The 21,888-nt window shown below is 35.2% G+C and overlaps 1 protein-coding gene across 2 annotated transcripts in view; it reads left to right on the top strand.

The window, feature by feature from the left end:
* LOC126965231 (scavenger receptor class B member 1-like) overlaps positions 1 to 21,888 on the top strand; it is a 138,453-nt gene that overhangs the window by 46,329 nt on the left and 70,236 nt on the right. Inside the window, exon 1 of one of the 2 annotated variants that reach the window (XM_050808707.1) lies at positions 15,183 to 15,747. The exons of the other annotated variant lie outside the window; for it this stretch is intronic. Coding sequence (XP_050664664.1) covers positions 15,495 to 15,747 — 253 coding nt within the window. The 5' untranslated portion in view covers positions 15,183 to 15,494. Of the gene's footprint in view, positions 1 to 15,182; positions 15,748 to 21,888 lie in introns of those variants that run through there. 2 annotated transcript variants of the gene reach the window in all.

Genomic DNA, 21,888 nt, shown 5'->3' with positions numbered 1-21,888 from the left:
AATAATAATAATAATAATAATAATAATAATAATAATAATAATAATAATAATAATAATAATAATAATAATAATAATAATAATAATAATAATAATAATAATAATAATAATAATAATAATAATAATAATAATAATAATAATAATAATAATAATAATAATAATAATAATTTATATATTTGTATGTTGTTTAAAACTGTTTCGAACCGATTGTTATAAGAACATGAAGTGATAGGAAAATAATTAAGGAGTCTTTTTTTATAAATTCGGGAAGAGACAAGCAGGATGGTATCTTGCTTCAGCGTCAGCTGATGGTAATTGATATGCTCTGCCCATTAAAATGCAGTGCCGCTCAGGATTCTTGAAAAACCTCAAAAATTCTGGGCGGAACTACATTTGCGCTCGTCTCCTTGAGACATATGATGTTAAGTCTCATTCGCCCAGTAATTTCACTAGCTATGGCGCCCACAGAAACACAATAATGTCTACAAATAATTGTTACACGGCATAAATAGACGCCGTTGCGGTACCCATAATCTAGCCGGCATGCTGTGCAAAGGAGCCTCCCACTGGTAACACTGACTCTTCGAAAGAAAGCGATATCTGGTTTTTAACCCACTTCAAAAAGGAGGAGGTTCTTTAGCTCTATGCGGAATAGATGCCATTTGGTACCATAAAAATTTTACATAGTTTAGCCCAGTAGTTTTCATTTTATAAACATTTTTATGAAAATGTTTGTCGACGTTGATGATATAATTGCTTTTGTGTACAGCTTTTTAAAAGTTTTCATTCCGGTTTATTATATATTATTATTATTATTAACTGACACTAAAAAGTTAAATAAATCTACGTTTAAAAACCGACTTCAGAAACTGAAAAGTATAAATAAATAACTAAAAATTTAATTTAATACAACTCTTATGCAAACCTTTACCTTTAATGCAGTTATCAAGGTAGCAATAACATACGTCATTAGAGATGTCATACGTCATTCAGTTCTAACGGACGTTCTCTTGCTGTGACGTCATGGCAAGGCAATCCAGCCTTTGACCATCGCTACGTAGGTACGCTTAGGACTTCCTCACTCCGCAGTTGTAATTATAAACTTACTATAAACTGGCGTAAAGATGACTAAGGTTTATGGTTATTTATGGTTTCAATTCCCTGGAGGTCAGGCGGACTTGCGACCAGCTAAAAATTATGTGTCGAATTTTACGAGGAGACGTTGAGACCCCAGATCTTCACGAGCAATTGTGTCGTATACGAGTCCCTTAATTCAATCATCTTTGCCCTCGAAAAAATAAACTTTTCGTGGTCCCGCTTCAGGGCACCGTAATGCCTCAGGCATGGCACCTATACCGAGTTCATTGGCATCTTTCAACGCGCTCTTGGACAAGAATGCTCAATGGGATCCATTCAATGATATGTGGACTTCCCTAGTTTCTGAAATACTTAAAGTACGCGGAGACCATTGAAATAGTATAATTAATTAAATTATTCGTTAATATTCCTTTTTTGTTAGTAATTTTTCCCTTTTGTGTTTCGTCTTATAAGGCCTATCGCAGACGACAGACTATCCGTGACGCACTTTTTAGTCTGTGATAATAAAACACATATAGAATTATATGCAGTAACGCAGACTAGCCGCAAAAAGTCTGACACACAAAATGTGCTCGTAGATCTGACAGACTGCGCCACACCGTGACGTATAACGCGAAAAATATAACGTTCGCGTCAACACGCGCTAACGCAGACGACGCACAATTTAGTCTGTAGTTTGCAGTTGCTAGTGATTGACGTGTATCAAGGCGCTAGACATCGATGTATCGATGTTGATACAAGAAAAAGAAAACAGACCAGCACTGTGTGATACATCTTTGGCAGAGTATCATGACAGAAATTTAAAAAGAAATACACCGCAATCTCTGTACTTCCAGTTCTGCCGACAAAATGAGCGAAAGTGTGCGTCGTGTGCGTTGAGTCTGTTTAATATCTGCCAAAGGCATCTTGGGCGCAATGCAGACTTTGTGTGCCGCAGACTCAATCGCACAAAAAGTGTGTCATCTGTGTTAGGCCTAAGTGGCACTGCCGGGCTAATTGGACAATAAATAAATATATAACATGCAGGACTGTTCTCGTAATTTTAAAATCTTGACGTTAAAGGCTATATTTCACCGGGACACCACGGTAGCGCAACCAGTCGCCGCTACCAACAAAATGTATACAGCTATGGAGAGTTACTTACACAGTTGGTGTGCATTTGGATGCACAACCAATTTGGTGGCGGGACTCTAGTGTTCGGACACCACCAGTGGGAGGCTCCTTTCCACAGGAAGCCGGCTTGATTATGGGTACCACAACGGCGCCTATTTCTGCCGTGAATCAGTAATGTATAAACATTACTGTGTTTCGGTCTGAAGGGAGCTAGTGAAATTACTGGGCAAATGAGACTTAACATCTACTAATAATCATAATGGTCGGTCGGCAGGTGATCTTCTGGTATACCTAACACATAGATGGGCAGCGGCTATTGAAAGCAAGGGGGAAGGCCTGGCAGTTAGCCTGGATATAGCGAAGGCCTGTGATCGTGTATGGCACAAGGCGCTCCTCTCCAAAGTTCCATCATTTGGGCTTCCCGAGAGCTTGTGCAAGTGGACCTCCAGCATCCTCACTGGGCGCAGCATACAGGTCGTTGTCGATGGATATTGCTCGAACCCGAAGCCCGTGAATGCTGGAGTGCCCCAAGGCTGTGTGCTGTCTCCCACGCTGTTTCTTCTGCATATCAATGATATGTTGGACACCTCCAACATTCATTGCTATGCAGACGATAGCACTGGTGATGCCGTATACACTGGCCATGCAGGTCTCTCTCGGGAAATCGTTGACCAGTGCCGGGAGAAACTTGTGTCTTCTATCGAGTCCTCTCTTGAGAAGGTTGCGGAATGGGGTAAATTGAACCTTGTCCAATTTAACCCCCAGAAGACTCAAGTTTGCGCGTTTACCACTAAAAAAACCCCATTTGTCGTATCACCGCTCTTCGAGAACACTTCTCTTAAAGCCGCGCCTAGTATCGGAATACTGGGTCTCGAAATCTTGAGCGATTGCCAATTTCGTGGTCATCTGGAAGGCAAAGCCAAATTGGCTTCAAAGAAACTGGGCGTCATTAATAGAGCACGGCAATACTTCAAGCCGGCCCACATACTAGCGCTCTACAAAGCGCAGGTCCGGCCACATATGGAGTATTGCTCTCTGGTCTGGCGCACCCCAGTATCAAATCGATCCATTTGACCGCGTGCAACGCAGAGCAGCTCGAATTGTCGGGGACCCAGTGCTCTGTGAACGGCTGGATCACTTGGCGTTGCGTAGAGACGTCGCTTCATTGTGTGTCTTCTACCGCATTTATCACGGGGAGTGTTCTGAAGAGCTGTTTAACCTGATTCCTGCCGCCGTATTCCACCTTCGCACGACACGCCACAAGTTAGGATATCATCCTCACCATCTGGATGTGTGGCGGTCCTCCACAGTGCGGTTTTCAAGGAGCTTTCTTCCACGTACTACAAAGCTGTGGAATGAGCTTCCTTGTGCGGTGTTTCAGGGACGATACGACATGGGTACCTTCAAAAAAAGCGCGTACACCTTCCTTAAAGGCCGGCAACGCTCCTGTAATTCCTCCGGTGTTGCAAGAGATTGTGGGCGGCGGTGATCACTTAACAACAGGTGACCCGTACGCTCGTTTGTCCTCCTATTCCATAAAAAAAAAACAAAATAATGTATATAAGACCAAAATGTCTCAAGGTGACGAGTGCAATTGTAGTGCCGCTCAGAATTATTGGGTTTTTCAAGAATACTGAGCGGCACTGCATTTAAATGAGTTGGGCGTACCATCAGCTGAACGTCCTGCTCGTCTCGACCCTTATTTTCATTAAAAAAAACCACGGTGGCACGACTAGTTGCGAGGCTGTGGTGAACCTAAATTGCTCCCGCCGAGTTGTTGATCCTGGCGCCCATCTGCAGTGATGTGTTATTCTCATAATTTCAAAATCGCTGACGTTAAGTTTGATCCTAACTATGTGTTGCTCTAGTTTGGTATTCTCCTTTATTATAAAGAGGTGAATTTTGTGATTTTGTACGGAGTTAGGTGCAATCTCTTGTTCTACTGAACCATTTTTGAAAACCAATAGAAAGATAGATTATTTGTGAGTGTCACGGTTTATATATTTTCTCAAAATACTAATTCGATGTAGTCAGATTTGTTAAGTAAAGCGGTTGAACACTTAAAATAGTTAATATGGCAGAAATCTTAAAAAGATATTTCGAAAAAATATCACCAAACCATCACCCTAACTGTTTTAGTTGGAGCCATGCTAATTTAGATAAAAATTTGTATGAAAAATAACTGTTTACCAATATCATTACCAGTAGGAGGCTCCTTTGCACAGGATGCCGGCTAGATTTTGGGTACCACAACGGCGCCTATTCCTGCCCTGAAGCAGTAATGTGTAAGCATTACTGTGTTTCGGTCTGAAGGGCACCGTAGCTAGTGAAATTACTGGACAAATGAGACTTAACATCTTATGTCTCAAGGTGGCGAGCCCAATTGTAGTGCCGCTCAGAATTTTTGAGTTTTTCAAGAATCCTGAGCGTCACTGCATTGTAATGGACAGGGCGTATTAATTACCATCAGCTGAACGTCCTGCTCGTCTCGTCCCTTATTATCATAAAAAAAAATCATTTAACATGTCGTAGTTATGTTATTTTAGTGAAGATAATTATATTATGTTTGTAATAAATTAAAATACTTCTAATTCTGAATTAAAACTTTGGCGATCTTGTACGAGAGAGGTGACCTAGCTCCGCTCGATTCCTCAAGGCCGTTGGCTCGCTCCCCAGCCTTAAGAGGAAATATCGACAGGTACTTTATTATAAAAGTGAATACATTTACACTTAAAGCTATTATGTATGTTATGGAGCTTACTATAGTGTAATTTGTGGCATGTTCCATATTTCGCCTTGTTTTTATACGATGTAATTCGTCTAATATATGTATATATAATATACGTATACGATATATTTATATACAACGTCATTGTAAGGACTTTTTATTGTTCACATTGTATTTTTAATTATTTCAGATTGTGTAGATGGATGCATCCAAGCGTGAGTCTTTTGAGATTAATTATAATTTAATTAATATATACTTTTTTTACAGACAATCAAGTACGTAAATTGAAATGTTGGTGTATGTGTGTTGCATAACCTGACAGAGATTGTATACATCTAATACATAAAATTCTCGTATGGTGTTAAACATTGAACTCCTCCGAAACGGCTTGACCGATTCTCATGAAATTTTGAGTGCATATTGGGTCTGAGAATCGGACAACATCTATTTTTCATCCCCCTAAATGTTAAAAGTGGTCCACACGATTTTTTTTTAATTTTTGTGACATATATATTTTAATTTGTTTGATTATGAGTCAGCATTAAAAAATACATACAACTTCAAATTTTCACACATCCACGATCAACAGTTACTTTTGTATCGCGATTTTAATATCGGCAATACAACGTTTGCTGGGTCAGCTAGTATTTTATAAATTGCTAGAATTGGCTACTCTATGATTTTTTTAAATTGAATATATTTGATTATTTTTTTTAAATTATCGTGAAGATTCGATATGGTATTTTAATTTACTCAAAATAATTACACTTTACGCTAAGAAAAAATGTTGACAGATGGACGGATACGGTTCCTCTTTGACCTTTTGATGTACAGAACTCTAAAAAAAGAGTGAAAATTAGTGTCTTGACACTTCTTCTCGTTCTAACTTGACTTTATAGAAGTGTAATTAGTGGTAAACTGTATAACTTTGAGATGAGAATTACTCTATACTTGATTGACTAACATTTGTAAATAAGAACTTAAAATCGTTGAGTTTGGGTTTCTAGGTTGTCGAGATCAAGAGCTAAACGGATTCAAACATTTTCCACAGAGTTACATTAAAAATGTGATTTGTTCACGTTACAAATCAAAAGGTAAAAGACAAGGTAATAATAAAAAAGAAAACGAAATTAGAAAGGATAGACAACACTGTAAAAAGATTATAACCGAACGTAGGTAAAAATTTGAAGGAAACCACTGAGTTACGCTACTGTTCTATGAGGTACTTGTATTGTGATAAAGTGGCTGTGCAACATGAAGTGGGTGGAATTTCGCATTTTGACGTAATATCCGGTCAAAAATTCATCTGAGCAGTCCACTAGATATGTGCGGTAGAGGATGCTGAGAGAGCCCATTTGGATATATTATATTATGTTTGGTTATATAAGAATAAAATATATTACGCACTGAAGAAGTTATTCTTCATTGGCGTAATAAAAAAATTCCTTAAAAAATTATTCCTCGTTCTATCTTACGTTTTTAAAAGAATATTATTATACCGCATAATTTAGTTAAATCAACGTGTAATTAAAATATATCATAATTTGTTTTTATACAAATATATATATTTTTTAATTTTTGTTTTAACACTTGTACCTATATAAATTAGAAATTATGTATTGAAATTAATTTAAATCTCGTCCATTGGTTGTAGTTCAGTAGAAAAATAAGTTACAAGAGGCTTGGTAGCTGAAGTATGATACTAATGGTCTACTTGACCAGGTAACGTCAGGGTGTCGAATTTGTGTGACGGTATGCGCGCATCATAAGAATTCACTCTGATAAATTTTCCCCAACGCGCCAAAAGAAGTAAAACTTCAAAACTGGTTCGAAAGACGCGTTTCGATCACAGCGCGTGTACAGCAAAAATTTTCCACTGCAAACATAATTACCGCAAACTTGATTAGAACCAGTTGCAGTAGATGGGTTTGGGGATTCCCGACTGCAAGACGTGGGAATAAGTGGGTGGGAGTTAGACCTCTTTTGTGCGAGAGTAAAAAAACATGGCGGTAAAACCCAATGCGAGTATTATTGCAAGGTACATTCAACCCAACGTCGAGCTGCGAGCGCTTGATGTTGAACACAGAATGATAAAAATGTTTTAAAAGCGGTAACATGGTTTTCCAGGCCAGTGAAGAGTGTGAGTTGAACTTAAACTTTTCTTAGTATTGCAATTATTTTTTATGTTTATATAATTTAATCAATTATAATACGATCTAAATTAACAGTTTTCAATAGTAATTATAAAAACCTGTTCGTCTCGGGACGCCCGTCAGGAGTGATAACTTAAACTAATCTAAGTTGAACTATTTAATATTGAAATTGTTTACGTTAAGAAGAGCTTAGGTTATTACCTAAATTTTATGTATGTTATATATTAATACGATGATGTAAGGAAAGGTTATTAATTAATAAAATCTTTAATTTATAGTCATTTTTCAATCTTTAATTTATTTTTATTTATAATCAATTCTTGAATATGTACATTACAATTTTGTGAATGTATATTAAATATACGTTTTCAATAACGTATCTTTAGTTTAGTTATGTCCAATATAGTTATAATATTAGTAATAGTCCATTGCTATCTGTCGATAGGTTAATGAAATGTGAGTATACGTAACAGGATAGATTTGTAGTAGAGACCTAGAGGTAGTCTTGTAAGTTAAGCTACGGATAGATAGGTTATTGAAAACGGCCATATACCTATAAAAGTAACAATTGGCTTATGTCAGCTTTAATAAGCAACGAAATTTTAAATAAATAAATAAATAAATTCTTTATTTTGCTAGAAAACATGTAACAATGGGTGTAAGTAGTTTTAATGTATCAATGTTATCGGCCATTTCTGACATGCAAAATTATTATTAACAAAATTCTAGTTATTATTATAATTGATTAACAAACTCTATATTTTAAGCACTTAGGTTAATTTAAATTATAATTATTATTTTAAATGTCATTATTTAAAGACTAGAATTAATATATATTTTAAAGTCAATTTAATTTAACCTAATGTGTCAACATTTCATTTATGGAATAAAAACATTTATCTATAAGCCATGTAAAAAGATCCTTTTTAAATCGTTGGACGGGTAATACGCGTAAGCTTTTACATTGTATAGCATCTAAAAATTATGCAAGGACGGCTTTGACAATTAACTATTAAATATTAACGAATATGGCTGTATGGGCTTCAACCATATGCCTGTACAAATAATGGACGAAGAAACCAAAAAAAAATTAACGAATGTGGCAAACTTCAGAAAACTTTATAACTTACTAGCTGACCCGACAGACGTCCATAATAAAAAAACTTGGAATTTCTTAAAATACGTTCCAAAAAGAATATTCCTACCAAATTTCAACTCTTTACCTCTAATGGTTCCAGAGATATCAAATTCAAATTCAAATATTTTTATTCAAAATAGGATGTGACATCACTTATTGAAAGTTAAAAAACTACCACCCATTCCAAAATGAATGCCTCAGACCTGAGAAGAACGGGCGCAACAAACTCAGCGGGCTTTTTTTTTCATCGAATAAATATGTTTACAAAGTGATATTGTACAATTAAACTTATTATTTAATAGCCTGAGGGCGGTTGCTCCATTCCCAATCTGTGGTATCATTAAGAAAGTCATTATTGTCGTGATGAGTGACTATATACGTCGAAATCTCTTTTATATATATAGATTACAAAAGTAGTAATTAATAAACAAATAAACTTCGAAATTTTCAAACCATAATATTGAGATAGAAATTGTTTAATTGATTTTTTCTGATGGAAATAATGTCGAAAGCCTCAGAAAATTTCTGAAAACTTTTATTTATTATTCATAACAAAAATTGTAATAAATTAATAAATACACTTGGAGATTTTCAAAAAATATTAAGAGAGCAATTTGAAACAATTTCTTAAAAAATATTAAAATAAAACGGTTAAAATTTGATTTAATTGTTTTATTTTTTCTGACGGAAGTATCGCGTTACGTACTGAAGCGATTTACCCTCCCTTAAAAAGTTATCACTGGAAAAACTTATACTTATCTGATTAAGAAGGTTATAAGAATGTCTCAAACAAATTCTGATTTCTTGCTGGATGATTGCTGCCTATATATATATCTATCTCACCAGTGGGAGGTTCCTTTACACAGGATGCCGGCTAGATTATGGGTACAACAACGGCAAAAAGCAGTAATGTGTAAACATTATTATGTTTCGGTCTGATGGGCGCCGTAGCTAGTGAAATTACTAGGCAAATGAGACTTAACATCTTATGTCTTAAGGTGATGGGAGCAGTTGTAGTGCCGCTCATTTTTTGTTTTAAGTATTTGATTTTTTTTTATTTTTTTTTGTTCTGATTCAGAATAAAAAAATACGTGCAACTTAAAATTTTCACCACTTTTTGATCAACACCTATTTTTGTATCGCGATTTTTATATTACTTTATATGGCAATACAACGTTTGCTGGGTCAGATAGTAAGATTATACAATCTTTATATGAAGTATTATTATTTGGTGGTCTAGGAGCATCAATTTTCCATACTTCTTTATCCTCTATATATTCTGTTATCGTATAGTAGGCTTTATGAATAAGCCGATTCTTTATAACTTTTTTGAAAATAGAAGATGTTATACATGTACTATTATTTGGTATTTTAATAAAGAACTGCACACATTTCTTGTATTGATAGTATGTGTATCTTTATTTTGAATGTATTCATTCTTTCTATTATTATAAATGAACAGGGAAGCTATTGTCAGAATTCCTATGTGTTTAAAGTGATTTCTGATATATTTTCTAGAATTCAGATTATAGATGGCCCTAATCGCCCTTTTTTGCAAAACAAATACTATTTTGGTATCAGCTAATTTCCCCATAGCAAATAATAATAATTCCATATGACATAATGCTATAAAATTACTGAAAGAAATCAATCTTGCTGTGTTAGTATCAGTAAGATTTTGAATTCCTCTGATAGCAAAAGTAGCAGCAATAAGTTTATTTGAGATTGCCTCAATATGGGCGCCCCATTGTAGTTTTTCATCTAATACTATATCCAAAAAACTTTAGAAGTTTTAAAGGTTCCCCATTTAATATACTTCTTGATACTTTTTTCACATTTGGTAGGGAGAATTCCATACATTTTGTTTTGCTCACGTTAAGTGCCAAAGTTATTCACCTTGAACCATTTTGATATGTTTTCCAATGACAGGTTTATTTTATCTCAATTCTGTGAATGCCTATCAATATTATATACTAGTGAAGTCTCGTTTGCGAAGAGAACAATTTCACATTCTATCCAGGCAATCATTAATGTAGACGACGAATAAGAATGGTTCTAGAATTGAACCCTGAGGCACGCCCTACTTTCTAAGTCTTATTATCTAAGTATGAAGGGATAAGATCAAGTGATTTGCTTCTTATTCCATAATAATTGAGCTTACGATAAGGGTAGAATGGTCTACGCAATCAAATGCTTTCGAAAGTTCACAGAATATTCAGCGTTATCTGATCTCTCTCTTAAGCATTAAATAAGTGTTTTCTGTACTTTAGATAATCTGGATTAATTGCGGTATCGCAACACTTATTGAAAATTAAACATAATATTTTAGATTATCTTTGCCATTGCTCTGTGACACAAAACAAACAAATATTATTATTATTTAAAAATAATTATATTTCTAAAAATTTGCCAGATATTCTGATGAATAATATTTAAATATATAATAATACTTTAAATCCTTTATCTAAATTCTAGTTAAAATCTTGTAAAGAGGATACGGTATAACACAAAAAATCATTACTCTTTATGAATGTTAAACTTGTATTATTACAAAAATTATTAATGTTTGAATTCACTACAGTAGTAGTGAGTTTAAGGCGTGCACGGCTTATAGCAACAAATATACAATGTCTGCGTCTAGCTAGACAAATTGTATCCAATATTATGTTGTCTCGACCTTTTGTTAACATTTGTGCAAAATTAGAAGTAAATCTATTCAGCCATTTTTGCGATTTTCCCGTACATACCTTTAGTAAGTAATAAATAATTCTAAAAAGTACTTTATTGACTTTGCTATTATTTCTAGAAAAAAAAAATATATAATGAAAAGAACTTCTTAGGTCAGAGGTATTAATTTCCGAATGGGTTTTTGAATAAAATTATTTGAATTTGAATAATGATTGCCCATGGCTTGTGTGGATAGCGAAGTCCACACACCTCACACCATTTAGTGGTATCGTTAAAAGCTGAATTAAGTAAACTAATTGTTGATGGCAAATTCTGAAGAGATGACTAAGCATAAATCTGTAGATTATTAGCCTAAAAATGTATAAATGTATGGTTAATATTTACCGATCGTCATGGCGATGGGAAGAGCCTTTGTCCAGCACTGGACGTCTTCCGGCTGACGTAATAATGACGATGATGATGATCTAAAACAATTGTGAAATATAGTTTTAAATTTCAAGTTTACTTTTGTATACAAATAAATATTGCTGGGAAATGAGGTGTTGGAAGAAGAAAGAAGTCGTGGCTCAGAAACATAAGGAAGTGGACTGGCATCAAGACAGTCCAAAAACTATTCCGCTTAGCCATGGAAAAGGAGAAGTTTATAAAGCTGACTGCTGACCTCCAGTAATGAAGAGGCACGTGAAGAAGAAGAAGCGTAGCTACGAGTAAAAAAAAACAATGTGAAGGTGTATATTCGACTTTCTTAGTAATCCAACGCTAGTAGAAACGATGTTCAACTTACTCAGGGCCACGCCCTCCAAGTATTTTGCACGTAGTAATATAAAGCTGTTTTAATTAAAGCAATTCAAGGTTTTTTTTTTATGAAAATAAAGGACGAGACTAGCAGGACGTTCAGCTGATAGAATTTAATACGCCTTGCGCACGTCACTTTAAGACATACAATGTTATAAAATTGATGTAGCGAAAAAGTAAAAAGAGGTTTTAAATTCAACAATGATGGTAATTTATACGCCCTACCCATTACAATGCAGTGCCGCTCAACCCAAAAATCTGAGCGGCACTACAATTGCGCTCGTCACCTTGAGACATAAGATGTTAAGTCTCATTTTCACTAGCTACGGCACCCTTCATACTGAAACACAGTAATGTTTACACATTACTGCTTCACGGCAGAAATAGGCGCCATAAAGTAATAAAGTATTTCAGTAACTATTTGTATTCATGCCCAATTAAAAAGTTCTCGAAGAAAAAAATTGTATACGCAATAAGTTATAATTTAATTTAAACTACGAAATACATTCCACATACAAATTACTGTTACAAAATGCTACGAATAAATTAATTAAGGCCATGAATAGAGAAGGCAGTGTTACTGTTTCCTTTGTGTGTCTTCTATCGCACTTATCACGGGGAGATTTCCGGCCCTGATACCAAATCATTATGGCCAACTGAATGTATGGCCGTGTTTTTTTTTTATAAAGAGGGGCAAACAGGCAAGAGGCTCACGTGACGGGGAGTCTTGAGGCAACCGCCCATGGACATGCAACACCAAAGGGTCAAGAGATGCGTTGCCAGGCTTTAGGTGGGAGTGGGGGGAGTATGCTATTTCCTTGACATAGTCCAATGATTGCAAAACTGAAGTGGCAGTGGGCAGGGCACATAGTTCGACGGGCAGATGGCCGTTGGGCAGTAAAACCCTCGAATGGCGACCACGTACCGGAAGAGGTACGGCGCCTATTTCTGCCGTGAAGCAGTAATGTGTAAGCATTACTGTGTTTCGGTCTGAAGGGCGCCGTCGCTAGTGAAATTACTGGGCAAATGAAACTGAACATCTCTCATCTCAGTCTCTAGGTGACGAGCGCAATTGTAGTTCCGCTCAGAATTTTTGAGTTTTTCAAGAATCCTGAGCGGCACTGCATTGTAATGGGCAGGGTGTATCAATAAGCATCAGCTGAACGTCCTGCTCGTCTCGTCCTTAATTATCATAAAAAAAAAGAGGTTGTGTTGGTAGCCCCCACAAGATGGACCGACGATCTGGTCAAGATCGGCGAAATACGTTGGATGACAGCAGCGCAGGACCGATCGTCGTGGAAATCCTTGGGGGACGCCTTTGTCAATCAGTGGACGTCTTCCGGCTGATGATGATGATGTTGCTCTTTCCTTGAAGGTCCCTAAGCCGTATGGGTTCGAGAAAACTGTAGCTGGTAATTGATTCCACAAAGTTGCTGTGCAAGGCAAGAATTTTTTCTGCAAAACGCGTGGTTGTGGAATGCCAGACGTCAACGTGATGCGGGTGGTATTTTGCATTTTGACGTAATGTCCGGTGGTGGAATTTGGCCGCTGGTATCAACCCTAACAAATCCTCTGAGCACTCCCCGTGATAAATGCGGTAGAAGATGCTGATAGAACCCACGTCTACGCAACGCCAAAGAAAGCCGATCGGAGAAGACTTGATCGTCGATGATTCGAGCCGCTCTTCGTTGTATGCGGTCAAATGGAAGAAGCTGGTACTGGGGAGCACCCGCCCAGAGGTGAGAACAGTACTCCATGCTCATACTCCGTGAGGCTGAATTGGCGCCTTATATAGTTGCAGGCTGTGGCTTGCATCATGATAAGAAGGTAATAGAAATCTTAAGTTATCATTCCTTGCGGGATGACTTATACATACATACATTAGATTGCTATATACAAAAAAAGTTTATTTAAGAAAACAATTTACTTAATGTTGCTATGAGGTAAGTACCTACAGTTTGTATTTATTGAAGTGAAAACTTAGTACTTTTAGAATGCTTGCTAGTTACTTAAAGAATGCTGAGTATTTTTTTGGGTAATAAATGATACTGATTTGTCACGCTCGGATATGTAATGCTCTTTCGGGTAAAGTCGGCTCGAGTTAAGAAGGGGAGCTATCCGTCGGAGAAAAAATTACCAGAGTGAAACACTACAATAATCACACATATGGGCGTGCTATTATGTATTATAAATTTATTTAAAGTGTTACTGTAGAAAAGTATATATATTTTAATAAGCGAGAATTAGTTTATATAATGCGCAAAACCCTAACAATTCACAGGTAATAACTTCTCATTGTCAGCTTATTTGCGATAATTTATTTAACGTTCACAAAAATCGTCACATTTTCGCTTTAAATAGTGATGTTCATTGTTATAACCATAGATTTTAAGAGCCACAACCTGAGAGTAGAACAAGAAATACCAAATTTAGGTCGATGCATCACTTGTACGGAACCCGAGAGGCGCGTCAGTCCGTGAATTTTGATACAAATAAAATTGGTATTTTTGATCCCAGATGCGAGGAAAGTTACTTAAAAATAACAAACAATTAAGCTATTTATTATTATTCTCTTTATTAATTTATGTCACCTTATTTCTACATTTATATATATAACATATTTTTAAAAAAAAAACAATATTACAAATATAACGATAAGAAATAGAGTCCTGCCGGCGTTCGTTCACGACAATTCCGCCGGTGGTTAGGGCGACAGACTGAGGAACTTCCGCACGATGCGTGCCGTTCCCAAAACTGCTTTATTAGTATTATTATACATAATTCATTAGTTGCATACATTATATCGGCGTTAATCTAATATGCACATTGATATGTGGCGGTTGTTTAACCAAGTAAATTCCTGACTCGGTAAAGTGACTAGAGAGAAAGAATAACCTCACAGAAAAACCCAAACCATTCTGCAAAAGAACAACCTGTTGATCAAACCCAAGACGTTAGTAGGTACCGACAGTCAAACTATCGTAACGCCACCGTTAATAGATATTTGATATGATAAACATATTTATGTTGATTATGTAATGTTATTATGAAAACAATTATAACAAAAACCACAAAGACCAGATCTTTAAACATATACCTACATTGAAGCAAACAAGTTCAGTTTCTGTTATAAAAAATATCTAATTTTTAACTGTAAAAAATATATCGATTAATACTAACGTCATGTCTGTATCATTATCCATCATTGATCAAGTATAGATTCATAAAAAACAGTTTTGTTTCAACAAAAATAATAAATGTCTGTGTCCATTTTTTGCAGGGGTCATACGGTATCCGGGTTGCCCATTAATTTGACCCTGATAATTTCTTCTAACCGTGCAAATAATAATCAATATTAAACAACACAAATAACATGTTAGACACGTCAGGCGCAAGAGGCTCGACGGAAATATTACACATTATATATAAGGCATTATGCACGCTACGAATTCATTATAGCGATTGACCGTTGCCCGATGCAGTCACACCGCGAAAAAAAAGAACGTGCCTTATCTATTGCACGCGATTGACAATTGACAGCGCGGGAATTAGTATGTGACGTTTTTTTTTCAGCGAACACAGTTTAACGTGATTTATGTAGATTAGTGTACATTGGTGTTAAATAAGATTATATCGTTAGTAGACGTGAAATATTTTGTCGTTGATTATTTGTTTTTAACTGTGCCATTACTAAATAATCACTTGCAATTAATTTCGTATTAGAAGACATTAGTGGTGTGCTAGATTTGTTTGGTGTTTCTCGAGTTATGTTTTGTGCTTCAAAATGAAGGATTTATCAGAATTCTGGAGTCGTGTAACTGGTCGGCGTTATTCTGCTGTGAATACAGAGAGAGAATTGAGAGACTTTTCAAATAATAGACTAAAGAACTTTGACACGAATTTCGAGGCGAACTTTTCTGAATGCGAGGGTTTAAATAAATTAACAGATGATTTGGACTTCACTGAACAAAAGAATGCAATTATTAACAGGCTATTCGTTAAGCGGAAAAAAGGACAATTCGCGAGACAACCAAAACGTAAGTATTTTTTTTATATTATTTGAAATAGCGAAATAGTTTGTTAGTACTTACTTTAACGTATTTCCGAATAAGTTGATACTTTTAAATAAAATGTAAGTATTTTTAAAGAATTAAACGCGTGCGAACCAAATTTTTTAAAATTTGAAGGATAAATTACTTAAGTATGTTTTTAACGCGACGGCGACGTTAGTAAGACCAAATAAATATTATTAAAATTCAGTTATTACATTCTTGAAAAAGTACGTTTATAAATTAATAGCGGCAACTAAAATCCATTGTATGAAGACGGCGTATTATAGTTTTTATTGCACAATATATATACTTAAGTACAATAGTTCAAAATATATATTAAAAAGAATTTATTCACTTAGGTAGCACTCATACTTATCAAAGTTTTTCTATTTGCCATTACTTCGGAAAAGTGGAGCCTTAAAATGAAGCAGTGGCAATATGTTGACACCCTTTTAAATATATGGATATGGGACTTTTATAAAGATATTTATACAATACATTCAAAGACTAGCATCAAAAATACCCAAACGTGAAAGTAAACTTAACAAAAATCGTAAATAAATTATTAAAAAAACCTTGAATAAGTTACGGGTTCAGATGTAGTACGCGTGAATCAGCTTCTATCGATAAAAGAAAGCAAGTATTAACATTTGGGATTTCATTTTAGAAATACCCTCTTTTTGTAGAAAAAACAAGGTATTAAATATAACCAACGAAAATATTATATATATCGCATATTTAGTTAAATCACGTGTTATTAAATATTATTATTAATATTTGTATACAATTAAAGAGAAATAATTTATTTAGTAAAACTTGTATATAAATAGAAATTCATTTAATTCTCGTGGGACATTGGTTGTGGTTCAGTAGACATATGAGTTACAAGAGGCTAGGTAGCTAAAGTATGATACTAATGGTCTACTTGACCAGCTAACATCAGGTTGTCGAATTTGTGTGACGGTGTGCGCGCGCATCGTAAAAATTCACTCTGATAATTTTTCCTTTTATAAATAAGCTTCGCCTGCACAGTTTATTAGTTTTATTTTGTCAAGCAGAAACCCTAATAATATGTATTTACTCCCATTAAAATAACCCATTAATTGTTACTGATTGTTCGGACAGAAGCTCAGTGGTTCCACCCTCGCCCGCCACGTATCTATATATTTTCGGTTTTCGAATTCATAATAATATTTTTTCTTTACGACCTTAAAAAACATCGAAAAATATTTGATTATTTGGATGAGAAACAGCCTTGGGATCTTAACTGCTCAACTACAGTTCGTAAATATCACTCACGACGTATTAAAATCGAATAAAGTATTTTAATTTTAGACATATAAAAGTGCTAGTTAAGTGGTCTACTTTACTACATAGTATAAAACAACTACCTGACCCAGCAAACGTTGTATTGCCGTATAAAGTAATTAAAAAAAATATTCAATAATTAAAATTTTTGGGGCATAAAAATTAGATGCAACCGATTCTCAGACCTACCAAATATATCGTCCCACAATAATTGTATCCGATTGCAGAGATACGATTGTAGAGGGATGAAACATTTGAAGTTGTATGTATTTTTCAACTCTGAATCATAATAAAATAAAAATAAAAAGAATTGTCAAAAAAATAAAAGATATTAAGAAGTGTGTCACCCTTATTATGTATATGAAAAATAGATGTTGGCCGATTTTCAGACTTATATGCACAATAAATTTCACACAAATCGGTTTTTCACAAAAAGCCGTTTCGGAGGAGTTTGATAACAAACACCGGGACACGAGAATTTTATTATATACTAGCTGACCCAGCAAACGTTGTATTGCCGATATTAAAATCGCGATACAAAAGTAACTGTTGATCGTAGATGGATGAAAATTTGAAGTTGTATGTATTTTTTAATGCTGACTCATAATCAAACAAATAAAAAAAAAAAATTGGCGTGGACCACCCTTAACATTAAGGGGGATGAAAAATAGATGTTGTCCGATTCTCAGACCTTTCGATCAGACCAGGTCATGCCGTTTCGAAGGAGTTTAACTACAAACACCGCGACATGACAATTTTATATATTAGATAAGATGTCGCTTCCACTGCCTGTCCCTATTTATGCTTAGATCCATCTATAATTTATGCGTCTACACTCTAGATAGAGTCTCTTGCTGTTAGACAACCGATAAAAACAGACCAGAAATATTACTTTAGTGTGTGTGACAAGCTACGTCTTACACTCGCGATTTGTATGACACATTGTGTAAATGAGCGTGAAATGATCAAAATAGGTTAGTTTAGTTCTAAAGTAATTTTTTTAGATGTTTTCATAGTTGTCATAGTCTATCTAGACGTATAAATAATCTAAGCTTATATCTTTAAAACTGCGCAATAGATTTTGATGAGTTTTTTTTTATAAATATAATGACTCAAGAGGAAGGTTTAAATGTATAAAACATGCATAATGTAGTAGAGAAACACTGACAGTTTTAGAGGTTTCTATTATAATGTCTTCAATAAACACATTTTGCGCTTACATTACAAACACTGGCTGTAGTAGATAATATATAGTATAATGTACTAGAGTAGAGTAGTAATGTACTAGAGTAGAGTAGTAATGTACTAGAGTAAAGTAGTAATGTACCTACTAGAGTAGATTACCTTAATAATGTCTACAATAAACTCCTCGGTGATATATGTATATCTCTTAAGGATAATCCACAATAACCATTTTTTATCCTTTACTTTTTATGAAATAATGGCATATTTCCCACCATCTGGATGTGTGGCGGTCCTCCACAGTGCGGTTTTCAAGGAGCTTTCTTCCACGTACTACAAAGCTGTGGAATGAACTTCCTTGTGCGGTGTTTCTGGGACGATACGACATGGGTACCTTCAAAAAAGTGCGTACACCTTCCTTAAAGGTCGACAACGCTCCTGTGATTCTCTGGTGTTGCAAGAGAATGTGGGCGGCGGTGATCACTTAACACTAGGTGACCCGTACGCTCGTTTGTCCTACTTTTCCATAAAAAAATATATTTACGAAGCGATTTTAAGATTGTGCATGTAATATAGATAATTATAGTCCTTTAAAATGAATATTTTCGATAATATCACAAATTTAAAATGCAGGGAAAAAGCGGGTACGGCGGCACCGGTCTTTAAAACCGGAATGCATTAGAATGAGTTGTCATCACGTTTATAAAGTATTGGAGTCTACGAAACTTATTTTTGTATGTAATCGTCGTTTATTGTTGAGATATAAATAACGGGATCACTTAGAAAATAAGATAAAATTATTTCATTAATTTTGACAGAACGAAGTCTGTCCGGGCAGCTAGTAAAGAATAAACATATTTAAACTCAAATTCAAATCGGCGACCTCTATATCACGGGCTAGTAAAAAAATAAGGACTCCGCGCCGTGATATTAGCAAGTGAAGCACCTTTATGCTAGTGTGTGTGAGGTAACGGGGTATACCAGTTACACAATTTTTTCTCCCTTAAATAATAATATATCCAAATACTTTTATATTATTGTTTTTACACTTTTTCACAACGCACAACGTCATTTTTAAAATATTTTATTGCGACTCAAACTGATCTGTCACAGACGATGGCAAATCTCATAATGGCAGCCGATCGGCTTGTATTAGTGTAAGTGTATACGTGGGGCTGTGTATTTACACGTTTACCGGCTTGTTATGGTGCCTCACTGTTATGTAAGGTGACACGGAGTCTTTATTTTTTTACTCGTCCGTGCTCTATGTATGCTAAATTATTCTTTCTTTTCCATAAAATAAAATCTCGACATCTAGTTAGCATTCGTATGCATTTTATATAAAGCAAAGACAACAGACACTCGTTGAAATAATTATCAATTTTAATATCAAAAGCCTTGACTTAATCATAAACGTAGTTATTACAATCACATTATTTCGCACGAAAGACTGCTCGTGAATATTTCGGCGATTCATTTTAATTCAATAATTTCGGCATTTAATTATTGAAAGCGCCAAACGAAAGTTGAATAGAAAGATGATGATGAAAAGGCATGGTTTATACAAACCTATTCTGTTGGGATATCAAATTCCTTCGGATTCTATCTTGTCCTTCATTGTGAAGCATACTCCTTTCTATTTTATGTTGGCATGTTGCCGATCTATCCATAGTTTCGTAGGTTGAGAGCCAATAATTTAATTCATACAGATTGAACAATTTGTTATGTTTTAAAGTGATAACCCTTACTTCTGGGATTAATTACACAAATAAAAGAGAAATCAAAATTTTGTGAACGATGATTCGTGTAATCCTATTAATTTTCTAGCCTTAACAGTTTGGTCTGTGCGTTGTTACATCAATCACATTACCTTTTTATATATAATATTAGATGACCCGATAGTCAGTCCTCGAATGGCGACCACGTACCGGAAGACGCAGTGTTGTTAGATCCCCCACAAGATGGACCGATTATCCTGGTCGCCAGAATACGTTGGAGGGGGGCAGCGCAGGACCGATCATCGTGGAGACCTTTGGGGGAGGCCTTTGTCCAGCAGCATGGACGTCTTCCGGCTGATGAAGATGATGATAGTAAAAAAAATGTATACTTAACAAATAATATGCAGAAACCTTCCTCGAGAACCACAGAGCTTTTGCTGAGAACAGCATGAAACCGTTGCTGTTGTTTTTCAGGTTATCTCGAACACACAGACAGACAGACACGGCGGAGGACCTTGTTTTATAATATGTAGTGATATAGTTATAATAGATAATATAGAAATACTTGAAGTCAAGGCTACTTGAAGGCTAAGGTATTTCATTATTACGAAATGCACTTGATAAATGTCAACCACACGCATATAACGCAGATAAATTCTATAAATTCGCAAGTTAATCGCGGGGTTTTTTATATTTGTCATGCTGAGGTTAAACGCCAACAATTCCAAATAAGCACATGTTGTAAATTATCATAAATTGTCATTAATGGCATTCTGTGGTCAACACACTTCCTGCCTTACCTCTTTTATAGACAAATCTACATACTGTAGGGTAATTAGGAACTAAAACGCGATAGTTTCTTCCTTATTACCATTCGTGACTCATATGGGATGGCAAGGATGTTAATAGCTTAAACACAAGACCGGATTTGGTACAGCCGAACCATCGGACGCAGTTTCGGCATCGGACAATACTTGATCGTATATCACATTATACATCGCACAAAATTATAATTATTGGGTACCGTCCGGACCATCCGATGGTACCAAATCCTATCATGTGCTTAAGGCTGGGGACCGAGCCAACGTCCTTGAGGAATCGAGCGGAGCTAGCTTACCTCTCTCGCACAAGATCGCTATAGTTTTAATTCAGAATTAGAAACATTTTTAATTTATTGCAAAAATAACAAAACTATGTCTTATTAAATGGTATTGTTAAAGAGTTAATGATTATTCATAGAATTTTTATTTAGATTGAATGATTAGCATGGCTCCAACTGTAAGAGCTAGGGGTACTTTGGTGATTTTTTGCGCACTGTCTATTAAAGATAGAAATGTAAAGAAAAAATGAATTTTCTTCTCATATTCTGTAGACATATAATAATTTTTTGTAAATATAAAAGCTTTATATGAACCGTTAAGAAATGGATTTAATTATGCGTTATTTTGGCGAATTCTCGGGATAGCGGCCTTAAGCTTTAAGCGGTGTCAAGGTGGTGTTTAAGTTTAAATAGGGTCTGAGGATACATACATATTTTAAGTTGGAAGTATTCTCTAAAGTTGAAGGTCCCTAAATCATGTTACTTCGGGAAAACCGCTGCCGGTAATTGATTCTACAAGGTGGCTGTGTGAGACAAATGTTACTTGGAAAACGCGCAGTTGTAGAATGCCATACGTCAACACGATGCGGATAGAATCTTGTATTTTGACCGTAATATCTGAATTTGGCTCGTAGTATCAAACCAAGTAGCTCCTTTGAGCACGCCCCGTAATATATGCGATAGAAGGTAAAGATAAACCCATTCATGTATATTAGTATGTATATTTTTATTAAAATTTATGTATATAAACTAGTTTGTAACGTTATATTCTTTCCTGCACCTATTAAAGTTGATTGCAAAATATTGAAATGGTGATAG

This window comes from Leptidea sinapis, chromosome 7, assembly GCF_905404315.1.
Source record: "Leptidea sinapis chromosome 7, ilLepSina1.1, whole genome shotgun sequence".
NCBI lineage: Eukaryota > Metazoa > Arthropoda > Insecta > Lepidoptera > Pieridae > Leptidea > Leptidea sinapis.
This window is presented reverse-complemented; position numbering and strand designations above follow the sequence as displayed.